Raw genomic sequence first — 16084 nt, forward strand, 5'->3', positions numbered from 1 at the left:
ACAGACTGGGGATGAGTCTTTCCACTTACTGAGAAGATCTGTGATGAGGTTATAAACTCTTGACTCTAGGCACTTTGGTGGCATTTGTTATGTCATTGCATATTAAAACCCCCTTTTTGCCCCGGAATGATTCCTTTTGAAATATTTAACGCTCAAGATCAGCATAGATATATTTGTTTATGATCATGACTGTATGCTTGTGAATTATTTCTTGCACTCACATTATTTAATGAAATAAGGTGTCCTTAAAGTTTAGGCCATTTTCTGTCATACATTCTTTAATGATGTTTTTTGCTCAGAATTTTGTAGACATTTTGGGGTGTAAATCAAATTTATAATTTGATATTGTCTGTACAACAGTCACAGGAAATTCCTTTAATGCATATTATATGGCTTTGTCAAAGGAAAACATAACTGGGTCCAGGAAAGAACTAGCAATGCCAGTCTCATCTGTAATAAAGAATATCTTTACTGATTGGCAGGAGGAGAATTACTCTAAAGCTGAACCAGTAGTACCCATCCTGTCATGAAAATAGTGGAAACAAAAGCAGGACCCAGTTGCAGAAACACAAGCTCAACAATTTATAAACCAAAAGATCAAAAGGGAAGTGCTTCAAAATGTCCAAAGAGAGAAAAAAGTTCAAAGGCAAAAACACAAATCCGACAAAAGTCCAAGCACAATGAAAATCAATGAAGAACCCATGAGGGAAAAATCCACGAAATTAAACTTACTGAAACCAACAAAAGGGAAAAACACAGGAACACTTGGAGCATCAGATGCTGAGGCATACTATGATCTGGCATAGAAGGGCAGGATCATCGAGACTAGATACACTAAATCCACACAGGGATGACTGGACGCTGTTGAGACTCACACAATCAAGCACGAGTGAGATTAATGGCACAATCAGTGGAGGGAAACACCGGGAAGTTAAACTAGACATGAAATACAGGAGACAAGGATAAAAAAAAAAAACAAAACAAAACAAAAAAAAAAACAACAGGAAACTAGGGACACTTAACAAGAGAACAACAAGGAAACACATTGCAAAGAGAAAAGGATTATAAAATAACACACAAACTAGAGAAATAGTATCAGGCCTTAGAAGGTTAAGATGACAGAAAGCACTAGAACTAAATAGGGTTACACAGACACAAGGATAAAAGAACACAATAGCTAAAGTACAAACAGGAAACATATAAAGCACACAGAATACTTACAGAAAGGCAAGGGAGACAGGAAACGCCAAAGAAACTCAAACTTACACAAATCAAAATCAGGGTCAGATATGTTTGGCTGTTACAGAAGTGCACATGGTTTGTCTCAGAGCTACAGGAGTTATGAGAATAAGTGGCAGAATCAGTTTAAGAAAGGAATGAGAGTTGGATCAGGTTGTGTTGTTGGTTTAGGTAATGCACTGAGGAGGAGAATGATTATGGTTAGGATTACTAATGAGGTTGAAGAAAGTGTCTGTCCACGGAGCCTCCTGGGGGAAACTGCAAAGATCATGGTTACTCGAGAGTGGACTTGCCTCTCACTGGAAAGTAAAAAGAGGTTGAAGTACAACACAAAATCTGAACAGGGAAATAAATAACATCAAAATAAATTAATTAAAACTAAAGAAGCATGTGATACAAAAAAAAATCAAGCTATTTCCAAATATTTCTGTATCAGAAAAGGGTGCAAATGGAAAACTCACAAGAGGTCATACAATAGTTTTCTAAAGGTTAACTTGTCATCAAACATATAAAGGGATACAAATTCGATGATATTAGACCAAAAGAGACAGTGAGCAATAATGAAACATTTTATTGTTACTTAGAATAAAGACATATTGGTCTGGAAAAGGAAAAACATTCTATAGTCATCACAATTTTATTTTTCATGTTTTAGATTTGACAAAAAATTTGTGTTAACTATTGTTTCTCCTGTTAAACCAATAGCACCTAAAAATGTATGCTCAAAGAAACTTCTTCAAGTGTAGATTAAACTTAAAAGATAGGTAATCAAGAGCTGTATGATAAAAATGTAAGCACTATAGAATCATCCATATATAATAAATAATTATCACAAGAACTAATTTAAAAAGAAAGGACAGAACTATTTGAGACATACTCATTTTTTATGCAAATGTTAATTTCTCACATAATGTAGGTGTAAAGATGTGAAGAGAGCTGTTATTAATGATATATGTCCTCATTTATACTCACAGCATGGAGGTATAAAACTATCACCAAGTTAACTTTCCTCGTTAACATCTATGTGGATATACCTATAAATGCACATACACAAATTTAACCACACACACAGATAGGGCCTACAGTGTCCCAGAATGTGTGGAATGGTGTTGCTGAGACCTTGTTGACATCCCTCTGTCCCTCCACCAATTTAGAGGGTAACCCTGCCAGAACTTTTCTCTTAAACATACACACACAGCTGTCAGAGTGGGACGCAGTCCACCCCACACAGGGATGCCCGCACACTCTGCCTGGCTTTGTACAATAGCCCCTGCAGTGGATCTCCATGACAATGGGAATGCCTGGGTCAAATAGCTCTCAGTCCACTGCTGGCAGAGCAGCGGGGTGATAAAATGGCAGCCAGTTTTGATCTGTTAAATGCTCCAGGAATGACCTTGGAATCCTGTGATGGAAAGGTTCAAGAGAGCTGGGCTCATACACACTTTGTCCTATGCTGACCTTTTTGTGTGCCCAGGAGTAGGTGTGTGTGTCAAGGGGGTTTAACATTAGTTTAGAGATAACACTGTTGTAAGCAGCTGTCAAGTGTTAGATGAGCTGAGAGGTTTTCTGCGGTGAGCTGTCAAAATCCTTTCTTAGCACAAACATAGCGTAGACATGAAAAAACTCCAAATACAGGGGGTACATACATACCAGTATCTATCTACTTAAGTACAACTGGCAGTTATCTAAGTTAGATAACAGGATGGATGCCAATATTATATCTGTAAAGTAAATTTAAAGTTACACTTTGCCCTGTTTTGTATCCAGAGGTGGAAAAGATACACAACTGTTGTACTCAAGTGAGAGGACAGTTACTACAGTTTAAATTTACATAAGTAGAAAAAAGTACAGGTCTATAAATCTTCTCAAGTAAAAATAAAATGTATTTGATTTAAAGTTTACTTTAAGAGCCATGTTGTTCAGGTAAAGTCACACCTATGTAATAAAGTAGAACAAACAGCAACATTGGCAGTGTTCATTTCAACACTTTGAAAGTGTCTTTAGTGGGCCACAAAGAAGTGTAACTTTATTGGGCCATAAAGTTAAAATACATGTGTGTAAATATTTTGCCATACAGAGCTGCAGAAATTGTTAAAATATGTGGCAAGGTCGTTCTCCTCTGGCTGCAAGGCAATGCATACTGATGAGGAATACTAAATGTCCTTTGGGAAAACCTAAAGTCAAACTAACTCAGTGGATAACTTCCCCCATGGTGCAAATGTGCCTCACATAACAACAATCCACCAAAACGTGAGTTAAAAAATCCAACAGGCAACATCCAAACACAACTAAACACATATAAATTCATCTAAAAAAATCCTAAACACATCAAAATACTCTGATGGAGAATGCCACTCCCACACACACCTTAGAATATATTTGATATTGCAGTGTACAGAACTTAGATTAGGTGACTCTTTAAAGAGTTGAACCAACACTGGTAGAACAACACCCTTTAACTTAGTTATGTGGAGTTATTCTCTTGTTATATGCTACTGTGTAGCTAACAGAGGTGGAAAAGAACAAGAATATTGTACTCAAGTAAAAGTACATTTATTCTGGTTAAAACTTAAGTAAAAGTTAAACAACTGATTTCAAAATGTACTCAAAAGTACAAATATTGCAAAACAACTACTCAATGACAGTAATATGAGTAAATGTAATGAGTTAGTTTCCACCCTTGATTGTATTTGAACCTATTGCTTATATGAAAACCTGACATCCCTGGCCATACAAGCCAGCGAACTCTCAGCTCCATGGTGGTTTTAATTTATTTTAGTTCTGAATTGGCAGAAACAAAAAAATAACTCGCAGGATAACAATTACTGCAAATCAAAATTTTAACAGAAACATGAATATAATTCTATTCTATGGTGCAGGCATGACAGTAGCATCAAACTTTTAATCTTGGTATGTTGAAAGACGAGAAAATACCAAAAATGCAATCAGATAAAAGTTCATTTGCCTAAATTTCACATACTCAGTTTGGTCATGGAACCTTTTTTGTTAGCTGGCGCAACAAGAATACTAAAACACCCTGTTCTTTTCAACAGTCCATGTATAGTGTATGACACACTTTTTGGCCATTTGCTAGACAGTACACACATTTCTGGCTCAAACATTAAACACAGATAGATAAAATAAAAAGTGGAAAACACAAAGGTTTATTTGTTATAAATAACTAACTAACAGCTTAGTTTCAGCTGCTGCTTTCCCTAAAATTAGTCCTTCTCAGTATTTATTCAATGCACCACTCTTGACTTTTGAAGTCATCTCAAACATTTCATACATTGCATCAAACTAATCTACAAATGATAGTGGACTTGACATTAAAAAAATTACTATATTTATACTGGCAACCATCTTGATTCTTGAAATCTACACTTTGGAATAGCAAAGTAGATGTAGCATCTTTACTGCCTAAAAAAGGTGTGTCTCAATTTTTAAAACCCTTTAAAACTTGATTGTTTTCCAGTAATGTTCCTTTAATGTCCAAACAAACCCAAATACTTGATGGTGATTTGCTCTCTCACTTGCTTAAGTCAGTTTCTTTAAAACCATCTGTTTAGATAAAGTAACTTGAAAAGCGTTTCCAGCATCTACATTCAACAATACATGACGCTTTGTTTTATGCCTCCATACAGGCTAGAACCGAGGCTGATGGCATTCATGTTGTCATTATGTACATGTATGTCTGTCTGGGTCTTTCTTGTGAACCTAATGCCCCCAAAATGTTTCAAAAAATCTTCTTTAGACTTTGCAAGAAAGTCCGGTAAAATTCAAGTATTATCTGATAAGATTGTAAACGTCAAAGGTCACAGTTAGTGGGCCTCATGTTCATCCCTAGCTTCTGATTTGACCCCTCAAGAACGCTTTGAAGGATTCTCTACAAACTCAGCAAAATGAACACTAACTAAAAGATTAACAGATTTTGGAGGTTAAATGTCAAGAACAGTGGGACTCGTGTTCATTCTTTGCTTGTGAATGTGAATCTCAAAACACTCAAGGACTCTTTTTAAACTTTTCAAAAATGTACACTCTGACTCAAGAGTGACTTGATAAGTTTTTAGAGGTAAAAGGTCAATGTAATTTGTACTCAGGCTTATCCTTTGCTTGTGAATGTAAAATCTCACATTGGTTTTGATGAATTTTTTCAAACTCTGCTCAAATACCAACTCTGACTCGTGGATGAACTGATTTGATTTAGCAGGTCAAAGGTCAAGATTAACAGGCCTCATGTTTATCCCTTGCTTGTGCATGTGATGTCTCAAGAACAATAATAAGGATTCTCTCAAAACTTTGCAGAAATGTCCACTCTTACTCACAGATGAACTCGATGAGATGATGGAGATCAAAGTTCAAGGTTGTTGGGCCTCATGTTCATTTCTGGTAAAGAAGATTTCTACCAATCATACTACCACATAAACCACCCCAGTCCACCCTCTTGATCTATGTATGACCACTGTCCGGCGATCGTATTCGTCCTGGAGGTAGTTGTAGTTGTTAATGCAGTGGCAGTCAAACAGCAAAGAAAGGACAGTGAAACTCCATGCATTATCATATGTTCTCAGTAAATACCAATAAGAAGAAGTAACCTTCCTTCTTGCTCCTCTGCTCAGTGTGGCAGGACACACATACAGCATGATGAATCAGATTTAAACCCACATGCCTCTGATGTGTCATTTTGGAGAGGTCCCTCAGCTTTATCCCCTGTGCGTGGATCCTACCCAGATACTCGCTGATACAGTTACAGTCTCCTATATCCAGCAGAAGATGGGAGTATTTGTTTGGAACAACTGTAATCCACCTACTATCTGCAATAATGTTTTATAAATAACCCTGAGTCCCTCCTCTGTTGTATGTGGAGGGACACTCTGTATGGTTATGGATGGGTAGCACTGCTGTGGACCACACTGTGGAAAATAACACTCTCTGTTGGTTGGTTAGTTGGTGTGTGACATCAGTCTGTGTGTATGTGAACCATGGGCGGTCCACTGAGGATGGCTACTTTAGGAGAGGCAGCTGGTTCCAGCTACCGCAGAAAGCAAGAGGCAAGAAGATCAGCTGCTGGTTGATGCTGTGAAGAGGAAGATCCACAGGACAGAATAATCCAGAACAGGACAAAGAAAGACTGGGGAAATAAGAAATTAGTCTTTGTTGTCTTCCTGTTAATAGTGAGATTACTGCAAAGAGAGAAAAGGTAACTTACTTTGTGTCATTTTTCTCAACAGTCTTATTGATAGAGGCTCCTAGCCTAATCAAACTGCCAACTTAAACTTTGTTTTGCTGCTGTCTTTAAAAAAAAATTCTTCTGTCTTAAAAAAATAAAAAGTAAAATAAAGACAAATGAATTCTAGTGTCACTATTTTACCTATTTTGCTTAAAAGTATTGTTGATAAGTGCAGTTTTATGCATCAAACTGTTTTCCACTTGAGGCTGTGTGTGTCTATGTATAACTCTGCATGCCCCCTGTGTGTAAACAGTGATATCTAGCCCTTCTCTTGGCTGTGTGATGGTAACACTGAACAGATGCAACAAGCTGCATGGGAGGTGACTGATCCCTCCAAACTGTGATAACAGAAGGAACATACGTGCACAAACACAACATGCATACGCTTGCACGCTTTTATTTTTGACCAGCACTATTGCCATATGTATATTCTAAACTATTCTCTTTCATTGTCTCTTGTATCTTTCAGGTTGAGGACATTAATTCAACAAGGAGCAACATCTTTACTGAGACAAAAATAGCAACAGTCCTCCTTGTTTTCTTTTTTCCTGTCATCCCCAACTCCTCAGTCCTTTTTCAGCCTTCATCTGAGAGCCCACCATGGACCGCTCAACACAGGAGCTGTTCCTCAACTTCATGGTCGTCTTAATCACAGTGATGCTGATGTGGCTGCTGGTGAAAACGTACCAAGACTGAACCATGGAGTGACGAAGAAGGAGATGGATGGAACTTAGTGCAGTTTTTATAGGACTTTGTTGCTGATTAATTCTTTTTCAAACACACCGTTTACATCTTTCCATTCTTTTAGTAAATGGCCATGAATCGCTCTTATACTCAAGCAAAGAAAGGTCATCAAAACTATGTTTTTTCCTAACTAGATGAGGAGATGCCATGTAATATTTGCAGTTCCTATTCAAATATGTTTTGATGGTGGCTTAAATTTTGGAAAGTCAGAGGTGAGTGTAGAAGATGATTTTAAGAAGTTAACATGGGTTTGAGACCTGTATTTTCCAGTGCAATAAGAGAATGTATCCATATCAGTCATTTATACAGTAACCCATGTCCCTGTGTCATTTATGTGCCATTAAACTTTGCTGTTATGTCTCTTGATATACTTTAAGTAATGTTTCAGATTCATTAAATGTAAAGAACACATCAACACAAGCTTTGCATCTTTGTTTATGTTCACTTCAGCCATTAAACACTCATCCATGCATTGAGTTCTTTTTTCTGTTTCACAAAAAAAAACATTATGTTGCATTCATTCACATGTGTTTTTTTTCCCCAGATCTCTGCAGGATATAATAATACTCTTTTAGGCTACCGAGTGATCTTTGACAGACAGAAAAAGTTGTGCATTTCCATCACACAAGCAGTGCAATTAAGTTACTAAGGAAGCAGAATCAGGATGCATGGATACACAAAAGTTTGAAGCAGGCCGAAGACAAGTACTTCAAAGCAAAATTCATCCAGGTATTTGCAATGTAAAGCCATTTGTACAGGATTTTAACACTCCAATTTATATAAGAATGTCTGTCAGAACTAAGGCAGGAAAATGAGGATAACTCAACATGGAAAAGTCCCACTTAAGTTATATCAAATAACCACAAATAGGAAAACATGACTGAATAATGCTATTCTAGACTATGTTTGTGTCACATGTGTGATTTTCTCGACATAGATTGAAGAAAACTACACTAAATGACAAAATGCTCTTCAAGGCGGATACATTTACAGATCCTTTGACTTCTCTAAGTGGATTCTCACAAAGCAGAAAAATTTAGTTAGTAAAAATATTACTCTTGGAAATATGCTGCCTCCATAGGAGGGACAACTTTCTGATTGACACATATACAATGTTAATGTTCAGCTTCTCAAATAAAAAAATAAATAATCTGTTTTGGCTTGCCTGCACTTGTGTTATGATGAGTTGTGAGAGATGCTATGTTAGTTGATGACTGTCATTCTCTCTAGAGATGTTTGCTCAGTCAGCTGTCCATCATGCACATTGGAGACTCGGGCATACATTTGAGGTGAGTTATATGTAAAATAAGCACACTAACACGTGCTTATGTGTGTGTGTCCACTGTGTCACTCCATGGGTCTCTGTATCTGTTGAAGCTGATGAGCTGACAGTGAAACTCAGTCAGCGCTCGAGGCATTGGAGCCACTTCCTCCCACTGACTCCTGCCGCTGTGGTACACCTGCAATAAAACACAGACAGAAGTAATAAAACTCTAAGATAATAAAAGGGAAATGCCTATAATCCTGGTTAATATATGGAACCTGAAATTAACTACCTATGTAAGGTTTTGGAGTTGGGCAGCATGCTAACCACAACTAAAGTTGTCATTAAAAACAGCTTATTTATTTATTTAAATTTCTTTTTCATTACTGACTTTTCCCATCAATCTCAGATGGGCCATGTTTGCATGTAGACTGCTGTTTACTTTAAAATTTGAAATCTGATGGAGAAAGAAACAGTCAGCTACCACTGTGGGAAACATCAACATTGTTTGACAATTTTATTTCACCCTCTAAAACCTGCTGCATCGTAGACGATCCCAATCAGCATTGCATTCATTGTTTACAATATCTCAGGAACCATTCGATGGACCTCTATGAGGGAATTGTGACCCGAAGCTTGCCTTTTTGCTCGTCTACAGACAGCTCCTGGCATTTATATCCCTTCCAGAACATTTTTAATCCAGGTGCAAAGTGTGGTGTTTGTTCAGAGCTTTGATACTACAAATCAATAAAGGGGGACCATTCATACAAATCCAAATAGCTAAATCCATGATAATATGACTATTATGTGTTTCACAATGAAAAATGAAGCAGTTTTGCTCTAAATCCTCCATTTTTACACCAGATGCAAAACACAACAACTCCCTGTTAGCCTAACAGTCAATCATGATTTACCAGTTTCTTCTTCTATTGCTTTCTTTGCTGTAGTGACTAATCAAGGCCAACAAGAGATGGTACAGTGATCTGCCAGTTTGGAAAGGGAAGAAAAAAATAGTCCTCTATGACCCAAATGATGAAAACATGACATTGGCACTCCTGAAATGGGTTTCATGCGGATTTGAATAATGATAGTAATGGTTGTAGAATATTTACTTGTATGGAGCAAGAGGAGGTGTTTGCTGGTTTAGATACTATATACCAACTCAATGGTTTGTCAGTTAGGACAAAGAGCACATCAGAGAAGGGTTGTGTTCCAGTCCAATGTATTAATTAGAAGTACTGCTTTGACTGGCACTTAACTGGTTTATAAAGCAGGTACACAGTTAAAGTTCCAAGCAATGTTGACATATGCCCAGGTTGCAGCCAGCTCCACTGTTCTCCAGAAGATGTTTGCAGCAGGTGAGCTGGCTGCCCTTATTATCTCTGAGGCTCCACCATTGCAGGAGCACAGAGACAGGTAGAGGAGACTTAGGAAAGGAGGGGAGATTTTCTACAATGGTGATTTAATAACGATAATTTCATGATATAACAACTCTGTCATTATTGATAAATGGCAGGACAATCATTTAATGATTCATCACAATATAATGCTCATTTTTATCGTAAATGCCTCTGAGAGGAGTGTGTTTATAATGCTGTATTTTTTCTAAATCAAAATATCCATATTTGGAATCAGCTATTTGTTAACACAAAAGTCATGATAACAATCACTGTGTTGTTATTTTGTCCTAACCTTACTTTGAACCATATCCTTTTGGACAAATGTCAAAGCCAGAGAGGATATTCCTGTGGATAAAAAGTTTGCCTCACCTGAACTTCATCAGTGATTTCATCGGGGGAATAGTCTCCACCCAGGATGTAGATTCTGTCTCTCATTCCCACTGCTCCAGCATTAAAGCCAGCACACTCAAACGAGCCTTCACCCTTCCACACACAGGTCTCTGGGCAGAAACTGTACACCTGGGTGGGGAAAAGGCACTTTCTGAGCTCTATTTTCTTCCATTTAAATAAGACTTTTTCTTCCAAATTGCATTGAAATGACTCAAAAGTCATTTATTCATTACCTTATAAGTAGACAGGTCACAGAGATGCAGTGTGTTATTTATTGACACAGATTTGACGAGCGTAGCATGGAAGAACTGGCCAAACTCTGCCACCAGGCGGCTCCACTGGTCCTCCTGGGTGTCATAGGAGAAAAAACAGTCCAGTGAAGGGTTAAAAGAGTCTGTGATCTCCACCTCTGATCCCAGAGTGTAGATGACACTGCCACAAGCACTGGCCTCAGGGTAGAAGATACCAGTGGGTAGCGGGCTGACTGAGGTCCAGGTCTGTGTCAGAGGGTTAAAATACTCCACCTAGAAAACAGGGAAAAGGGTGACTACAGATCAAAGATATCGCTAAGTTGCCTAAGTTCCATAAAAAAAGGAGAAGCTCTTACCTCCAGCAGACTAGGTGCTCCCCCTCTGGATCCTTTGGTCCGTCCTCCAATGACATACACTCGGCCCAGGCAGGTTACAGCTGTGTGTGTAGTTCTTGGCTTCAGCATGGCAGGTGCAGGTGTGCAGGTGAGGGTCACGGGACAGAAGCACCAGACCTCGTCTGTCGCATCATGGAATAGTTCGGCCACATGGAGACGTATTGCCCGGCAGCAGTTTCCTCTGCAGCCACCTGTCACAAACATCTTAGAACCAAAAAAGGGCAAAGACACAAACTTTAAAGCCATAAAAAGGAAGTGGTCACAATAAAAAGATTGAGAATCACTGTCCAAAAAGTAGCACTACACCTCAAGTCAAAATTGTTTTACCTTTTCAGCATAGCTGGTAAGACAGGATCCTGGTGGGTCTGGTATCATGGCTGGCCCCCCTCCATGCCCGGCCCCCAGCTCTTTCCATTGGTCTGTTTCCAGACAGTAGCAGAAGGTGTGGCGGATCTCTCCGTTCTCCTCCGTCTTGTGAATGTAGATGTAACTCTGGGTGGTGGCTGGTCTGGCATCAGTGAGCAGGCCACTGTATTGATCATGTTTGCTCTGAGCCTCTGAGAGCAGGGCCAGACAGGACTGGTGGTCACAGAGTAGAGGGTCTGAGTCATGGAGTGTCTGGCAGAGAAGACAGAAGAAGGATTTATTCATCAGGAGACTACAAAAGGCACACAAAAATCTAAATTTGGTGTATGTAGTATGTGTATTGAACCTTTAAGGCAGGTGCAGATAGATGGTGGAGTCTGGTCAAAGATAACAACCCAGGGAGCAGCTTTTGTCTTCCTGGGAGATCATGTCGTACCCACTGAAGAAGTGCCATCACCACTACTTCCTCACTAGGCACATTTAAAGCATCTGACCTAAGACATGCTTCCAGCACATTCACCTGGAAAAGGCAAATTCAAGGTACATACTAATTAGGTAAATCTTGTAACTCACCAATAGTGGGATAATAAATTACAGTGTGCTGGTTACAATGTAGCTTGGGGCTGTCAAGTTAATATTTAATGGAAAGCAAATCACTGTGAATCTACTCTTATATTAATCTATTATATAACCAAGGTTCAGTGATTATTTTTTAAATCATGATCTGCCTTCATCATTATACAAACTTCACTTTCACCTTCTTTAATACAAAAATCTCCCTTATTTGTCTCTTGTCTGCCTTGCATCACCTGCATTTCCAAAAAGTCCTGCATTTTGGAGAGGCTGGAGAAGTTCTGAACCACAAACTCAGAGGCACTTTGGAGGAGGGAGGCTGAGCCGTAGGCCTCAGCCAGAGAGAAGAGAGATAGACAGTTGCTCAGATCCATGGTTCCTATCAGGAAGTCACTGCAAGCCTTGAACAAGATTGGCACCTGAGAACACAAACCAACAAGGAAAATAAAACATGAAAAAATCATGTTGATGTTTAACTGCTCCAGAACCCAAGTGAGAAGGTTTTGATTCGGTACAAATCTAGCAAAATAATATGCATCAAGTAATGTATGTCCCAGAAAAATCACAAGAATAAATGGTTGTTTACCTGTAGAAAAGATGCGAGTTGAAACAGCATGTCTACGTTTCCTTCAGTGATAAGTACCTCTCCAGAGTAGGCAAAGTCTAGGAATAAACTCACTACTACAGCACACTGGTCTCCCAGAGTAACTGAGCCATCATCACGCTCTCGCATATCCACCTCAAACATGGCCCTGAACGCACAGCAATTACACACATTAACAGATAAATACAAAAATCATTACAAGATAGTAGATAGTGATAGGAATAGACAGACAGGCAGACAGACAGACGACAGACATAGGTAGATACAAAGATAGACAGACAGATAGACAGATAGATAGATAGATAGATAGATAGATAGATAGATAGATAGATACCTGAAAAAATCACTGCATGCAGCAAGGACACAACGATGACAGGGAAAACTTTGTTCTTGGACTTTAATGATAAAGTCAAACATTAAGCCTTGTTCCCTAAATGATCTGAGCACGCCTAGCAGCTGGAGTCCGTGTGACTCAGACATCCGCAGTAGAGTCCGTCTCTCTGAGACCCCATTGCATTGTGGAGCACTGTCAGCTTTACTGGGTGGGCTGCTGCGGCTGCTGGGGCTGTTGGTGTTAGTGCTAGGGTGTGACTCTTGAAGTTCATCCATCTTCAGAAAGCCTGATAATATGAGAGATTTAAAACACATTTTAGAGAGTACAGTGTGAATTTGTATATGAGAAGGACAACGAGATGGGTAAATTGAGATAAGAATACAAATTCCTGAATCAATTCAGCATCTTTTACAGCCCTCCAGAGCGAAGTTTGTCTAGCATACTCCTGTTATCATAATATCCCTATTCACCAAAAAACAACCATATTTCGGACTTACCCTGGATGAGTCTTTGTTGTTAAAGAACTAGCATACAGAAGCAACAGAAGTACATGTGTAATGCACAAGTAGGTAGCTTGAAGCAGAGTAACTTCACTGACAGAGTCAGCACCTCGGACAGCGCTTTTTTCTCATGATTCTTTCACTTCCGGAAACGTGAATTCACGCGAGGACTGTGACATCTAAATTTTTAATGCGTCATAATAATCGTTATGTTATCTCTTACAAGAATGCACTGTTTTGGTTGTGATATTAGGATGTTTATGTCGTTTAAGAAATAATTGCTACGCCTTCATATTCGAGATTCTTTGTTTGTTTCAGACACAGGCGCAATGGCTGCTGGGAAGTGTAGTTCTCTGCTATTGGTTGACTGACAGCCTGGAGTTACTAGCATAAAAGTAGATGATTGTATTAGTAGTCAGGTGAATTCTAAAATACAGGGTTAATTTGTTGAAAAATATGATATTGAATGATAAAATGATATTGTTGGAAAAATGTGTTTTTGAGGCTGCTTGTACGGCTTAATGGGTGACCTATCTCTGAAATTTGCATGCATGTTTTTATATATTTTTTTGTTTGTTTGTTTGTTTGTTTCATACATTACATAGGCCTATTGTGGAGGCCTATAAAAAGATGATATAAAAACAACAGCCAGAGGACATGAGGTAGGCTAATGAAACATTACCATAAATAGACACCAGACGTATCTAATTAAGTGCAGGAATTTAGTTCAAAGTAATAAAAAAGAAAAGAAAAGAAAAGAAAAGAAAAAACAAGTTAAGATATCAAGAACCAATAAATAATTGACCTCTTTCATTCGATGTTGACTTCTTATGGCCTGAAAATGGTTGTTCCTATTAATACTTTTGTCATCGTAGAGTTTCTGCATCTTTTTTGGACAAAATCAACATAGAGGAAAAAATCAGATTAGCAGCGCCTAATTCCTCTCACGACTTAACTTCCTAATATGTGACTGAGAAGGGATGTGAGTGATGCTTAAGCCTATACAATGGAAGATGAAGATTTTTTTGCTAGTCTAGTTGAATACACCGTGGAATGGAAACTGTTTTTAAACTTCTTTTAAATTTTACTGAATGCATTTTAAAATGATTACATTTGATTCACCAATCCACAGGACTCAACTGAAAAATGTAAGTAGACCTGCTCAGCAAAGACAGTTCAGTTGGTATGACTGAACATAGCAGGAGAACTTGGATAACAACTCAAATACAGCTCAAAATATCCGTTATACACAGTGCTGTTGTTGACTGCAAACCCAACAAATTTTAGTTTGTTCCAGGTACTTGATCTCCACAGGGTGGCGCTACCTTCATGTGAGGGAAAACTGTGGTTGTGAGTAAGAGGCAAAGCCTCTGAATGTGAATTATTGAACGTGAACTTCCAACACTGCTGCAGTACCGCTTCACTACCACTGAGCTGCTGACCAAATAACACACTTTCCTGCCTTGAGATGTTGATGACAAAGATTTAGTAGGCTTCGTAGACATGCTTTCATAACAAGCATGTGTTTCCTCAGGTTACAACACCTTTTTACTCGGATGTAAGCAGTCAGGACTCAGCCAAATAAATGTTAATAATTGGGACAAAGACACAGCCATGTGAATAACAGCCTGAACTAACAATGGTTGCTATATTCCTTTATCTACACGACTAATTCGTGGAAAAAATTACTAACTACAAAGGAAATATGTCATTTATTGGTTGAAAAAGTAGGACCATAAAATATCAAATCAAAAATACCAAAAAAAAAACGAGACCCTGCCGCCATCTACTAGGTCTTTTTCGATTGACAAGTCCTAATCATGTTTATTCACACTAATAGTTAAATTATTGTGTAGTTATTATCAAAGCCTCCCTACTGTTGTGTTATCAATGCCCCCCTCCTCTCTCCTTGCATCCCTGCATCCCTCCCTTCCTCTCTCCCTCCCGGCAGTGCATCCCCATCCCCCACACGGTGGCCGTCTCTTCGGGTGAAAGCTGTCTTCCCTGCGCCACTGGCCCGAAAAAACGTTGGTGTAGCAGAGTCAGTCCGCACCGACCAGAGGCAGAGCAGACACACGGGAGAAAGCACGTACGCACATCGGGAATCTTTTATTGTTCAACGGAGTGACTTTGGTAAGTCCCGTCTGCTGTTTCTTATGGAGGAAGAATGTCCATGTGTCGACTTGCTTAGTTGTTTGTTTTATTCTGTCTTTTTTTTCCCTCCGTATCCCTTCAATTGTCCTCCGTGGTGGCTGGCTACAGTGGGGAACTAGCGGGCTAGGCTAACAGAGCTAGCTCAAATAGCGGACTCAAACTGGTGCTACTGGTCATGCTGGCTCGGGTTTAAACGTTTGTGCACTGCGATTAGGAGGCAAAATTAGCGTGTCTTTTTCCGGTGCGTTCACGCCTGACCTGCCGTCGGCGTTTTTCATTGTCATTTGCTAATCTTTGTTAAGCTAGCTCGCTAATTAGCAATTTGAGCAGCGTGTACCGAGGATGCAGGGATGCTACGGCACTTTAGCGGTTATCTTTTTAGGCTAGCAGGAAAGCTAAGCTAACGTTAGTATTCGGTGTGACCCGCATAGATTCCTGCGTGGGCTGCAACGGAATGGTTGAACGGCCATGCTAGCGGTGGCTAATCTGGCGATAATTGGCAAGATGGCATCGCGGAGTTGTTATCTAGAAATCGGTGGATTTTCAAAATGGTGTCTTAAGCTTGTTTGAGTGTGACCATTTTTGTCCAACCATGTCTGTTTTGGCGTAGCTTGCTACCTCAGGAATGTATTGCAATGCC

General features: G+C 39.1%; 3 protein-coding genes across 4 annotated transcripts in view; 2 read left to right on the top strand and 1 right to left on the bottom strand.

The window, feature by feature from the left end:
- The first annotated feature begins 6249 nt into the window (after window positions 1-6249).
- On the top strand, window positions 6250-7683 carry LOC121523954 (sarcolipin). The gene is made up of 2 exons (XM_041809063.1): window positions 6250-6439; window positions 6939-7683. Exon 2 carries the CDS (start codon window positions 7070-7072, stop codon window positions 7163-7165), a length of 96 nt encoding a protein of 31 aa, XP_041664997.1. The 5' UTR covers window positions 6250-6439; window positions 6939-7069; the 3' UTR covers window positions 7166-7683.
- A 130-nt stretch (window positions 7684-7813) lies between these two features.
- On the bottom strand, window positions 7814-13404 carry kbtbd3 (kelch repeat and BTB (POZ) domain containing 3). Its single transcript, XM_041809049.1, has 10 exons — window positions 13288-13404; window positions 12791-13076; window positions 12439-12604; window positions 12089-12271; window positions 11626-11799; window positions 11241-11531; window positions 10875-11117; window positions 10501-10791; window positions 10247-10396; window positions 7814-8673 (listed from the first exon to the last, which is right to left on the bottom strand). The coding sequence occupies exons 2-10, from the start codon at window positions 13063-13065 to the stop codon at window positions 8539-8541; spliced, it is 1908 nt and encodes a 635-aa protein (XP_041664983.1). The 5' UTR covers window positions 13066-13076; window positions 13288-13404; the 3' UTR covers window positions 7814-8538.
- Window positions 13405-15271: 1867 nt separating this feature from the next.
- The window catches only part of fam168a (family with sequence similarity 168 member A), a 38920-nt gene continuing 38107 nt past the window's right edge, over window positions 15272-16084 (top strand). For both annotated transcript variants that reach the window (XM_041805178.1, XM_041805189.1), the window contains exon 1: window positions 15272-15423. The gene's annotated coding sequence lies outside the window, so the exon portion shown is untranslated. The remainder of the gene's footprint in view (window positions 15424-16084) is intronic.

The sequence above is a fragment of the Cheilinus undulatus genome, linkage group 2, assembly GCF_018320785.1.
Source record: "Cheilinus undulatus linkage group 2, ASM1832078v1, whole genome shotgun sequence".
Lineage (NCBI taxonomy): Eukaryota > Metazoa > Chordata > Actinopteri > Labriformes > Labridae > Cheilinus > Cheilinus undulatus.

Coding starts and splice junctions, on each gene's coding strand:
- LOC121523954 (XM_041809063.1), top strand. CDS start 7,070: ATGGACCGCTCAACACAGGAGCTGTTCCTCAACTTCATGGTCGTCTTA.
- kbtbd3 (XM_041809049.1), bottom strand. CDS start 13,065: ATGGATGAACTTCAAGAGTCACACCCTAGCACTAACACCAACAGCCCC. Junction 11,532..11,625: donor TATCTGCACCTGCCTTAAAG/GTTCAATACACA, acceptor CTTCTCTGCCAG/ACACTCCATGACTCAGACCC. Junction 8,674..10,246: donor AAATCACTGATGAAGTTCAG/GTGAGGCAAACT, acceptor GTTTTATTGCAG/GTGTACCACAGCGGCAGGAG.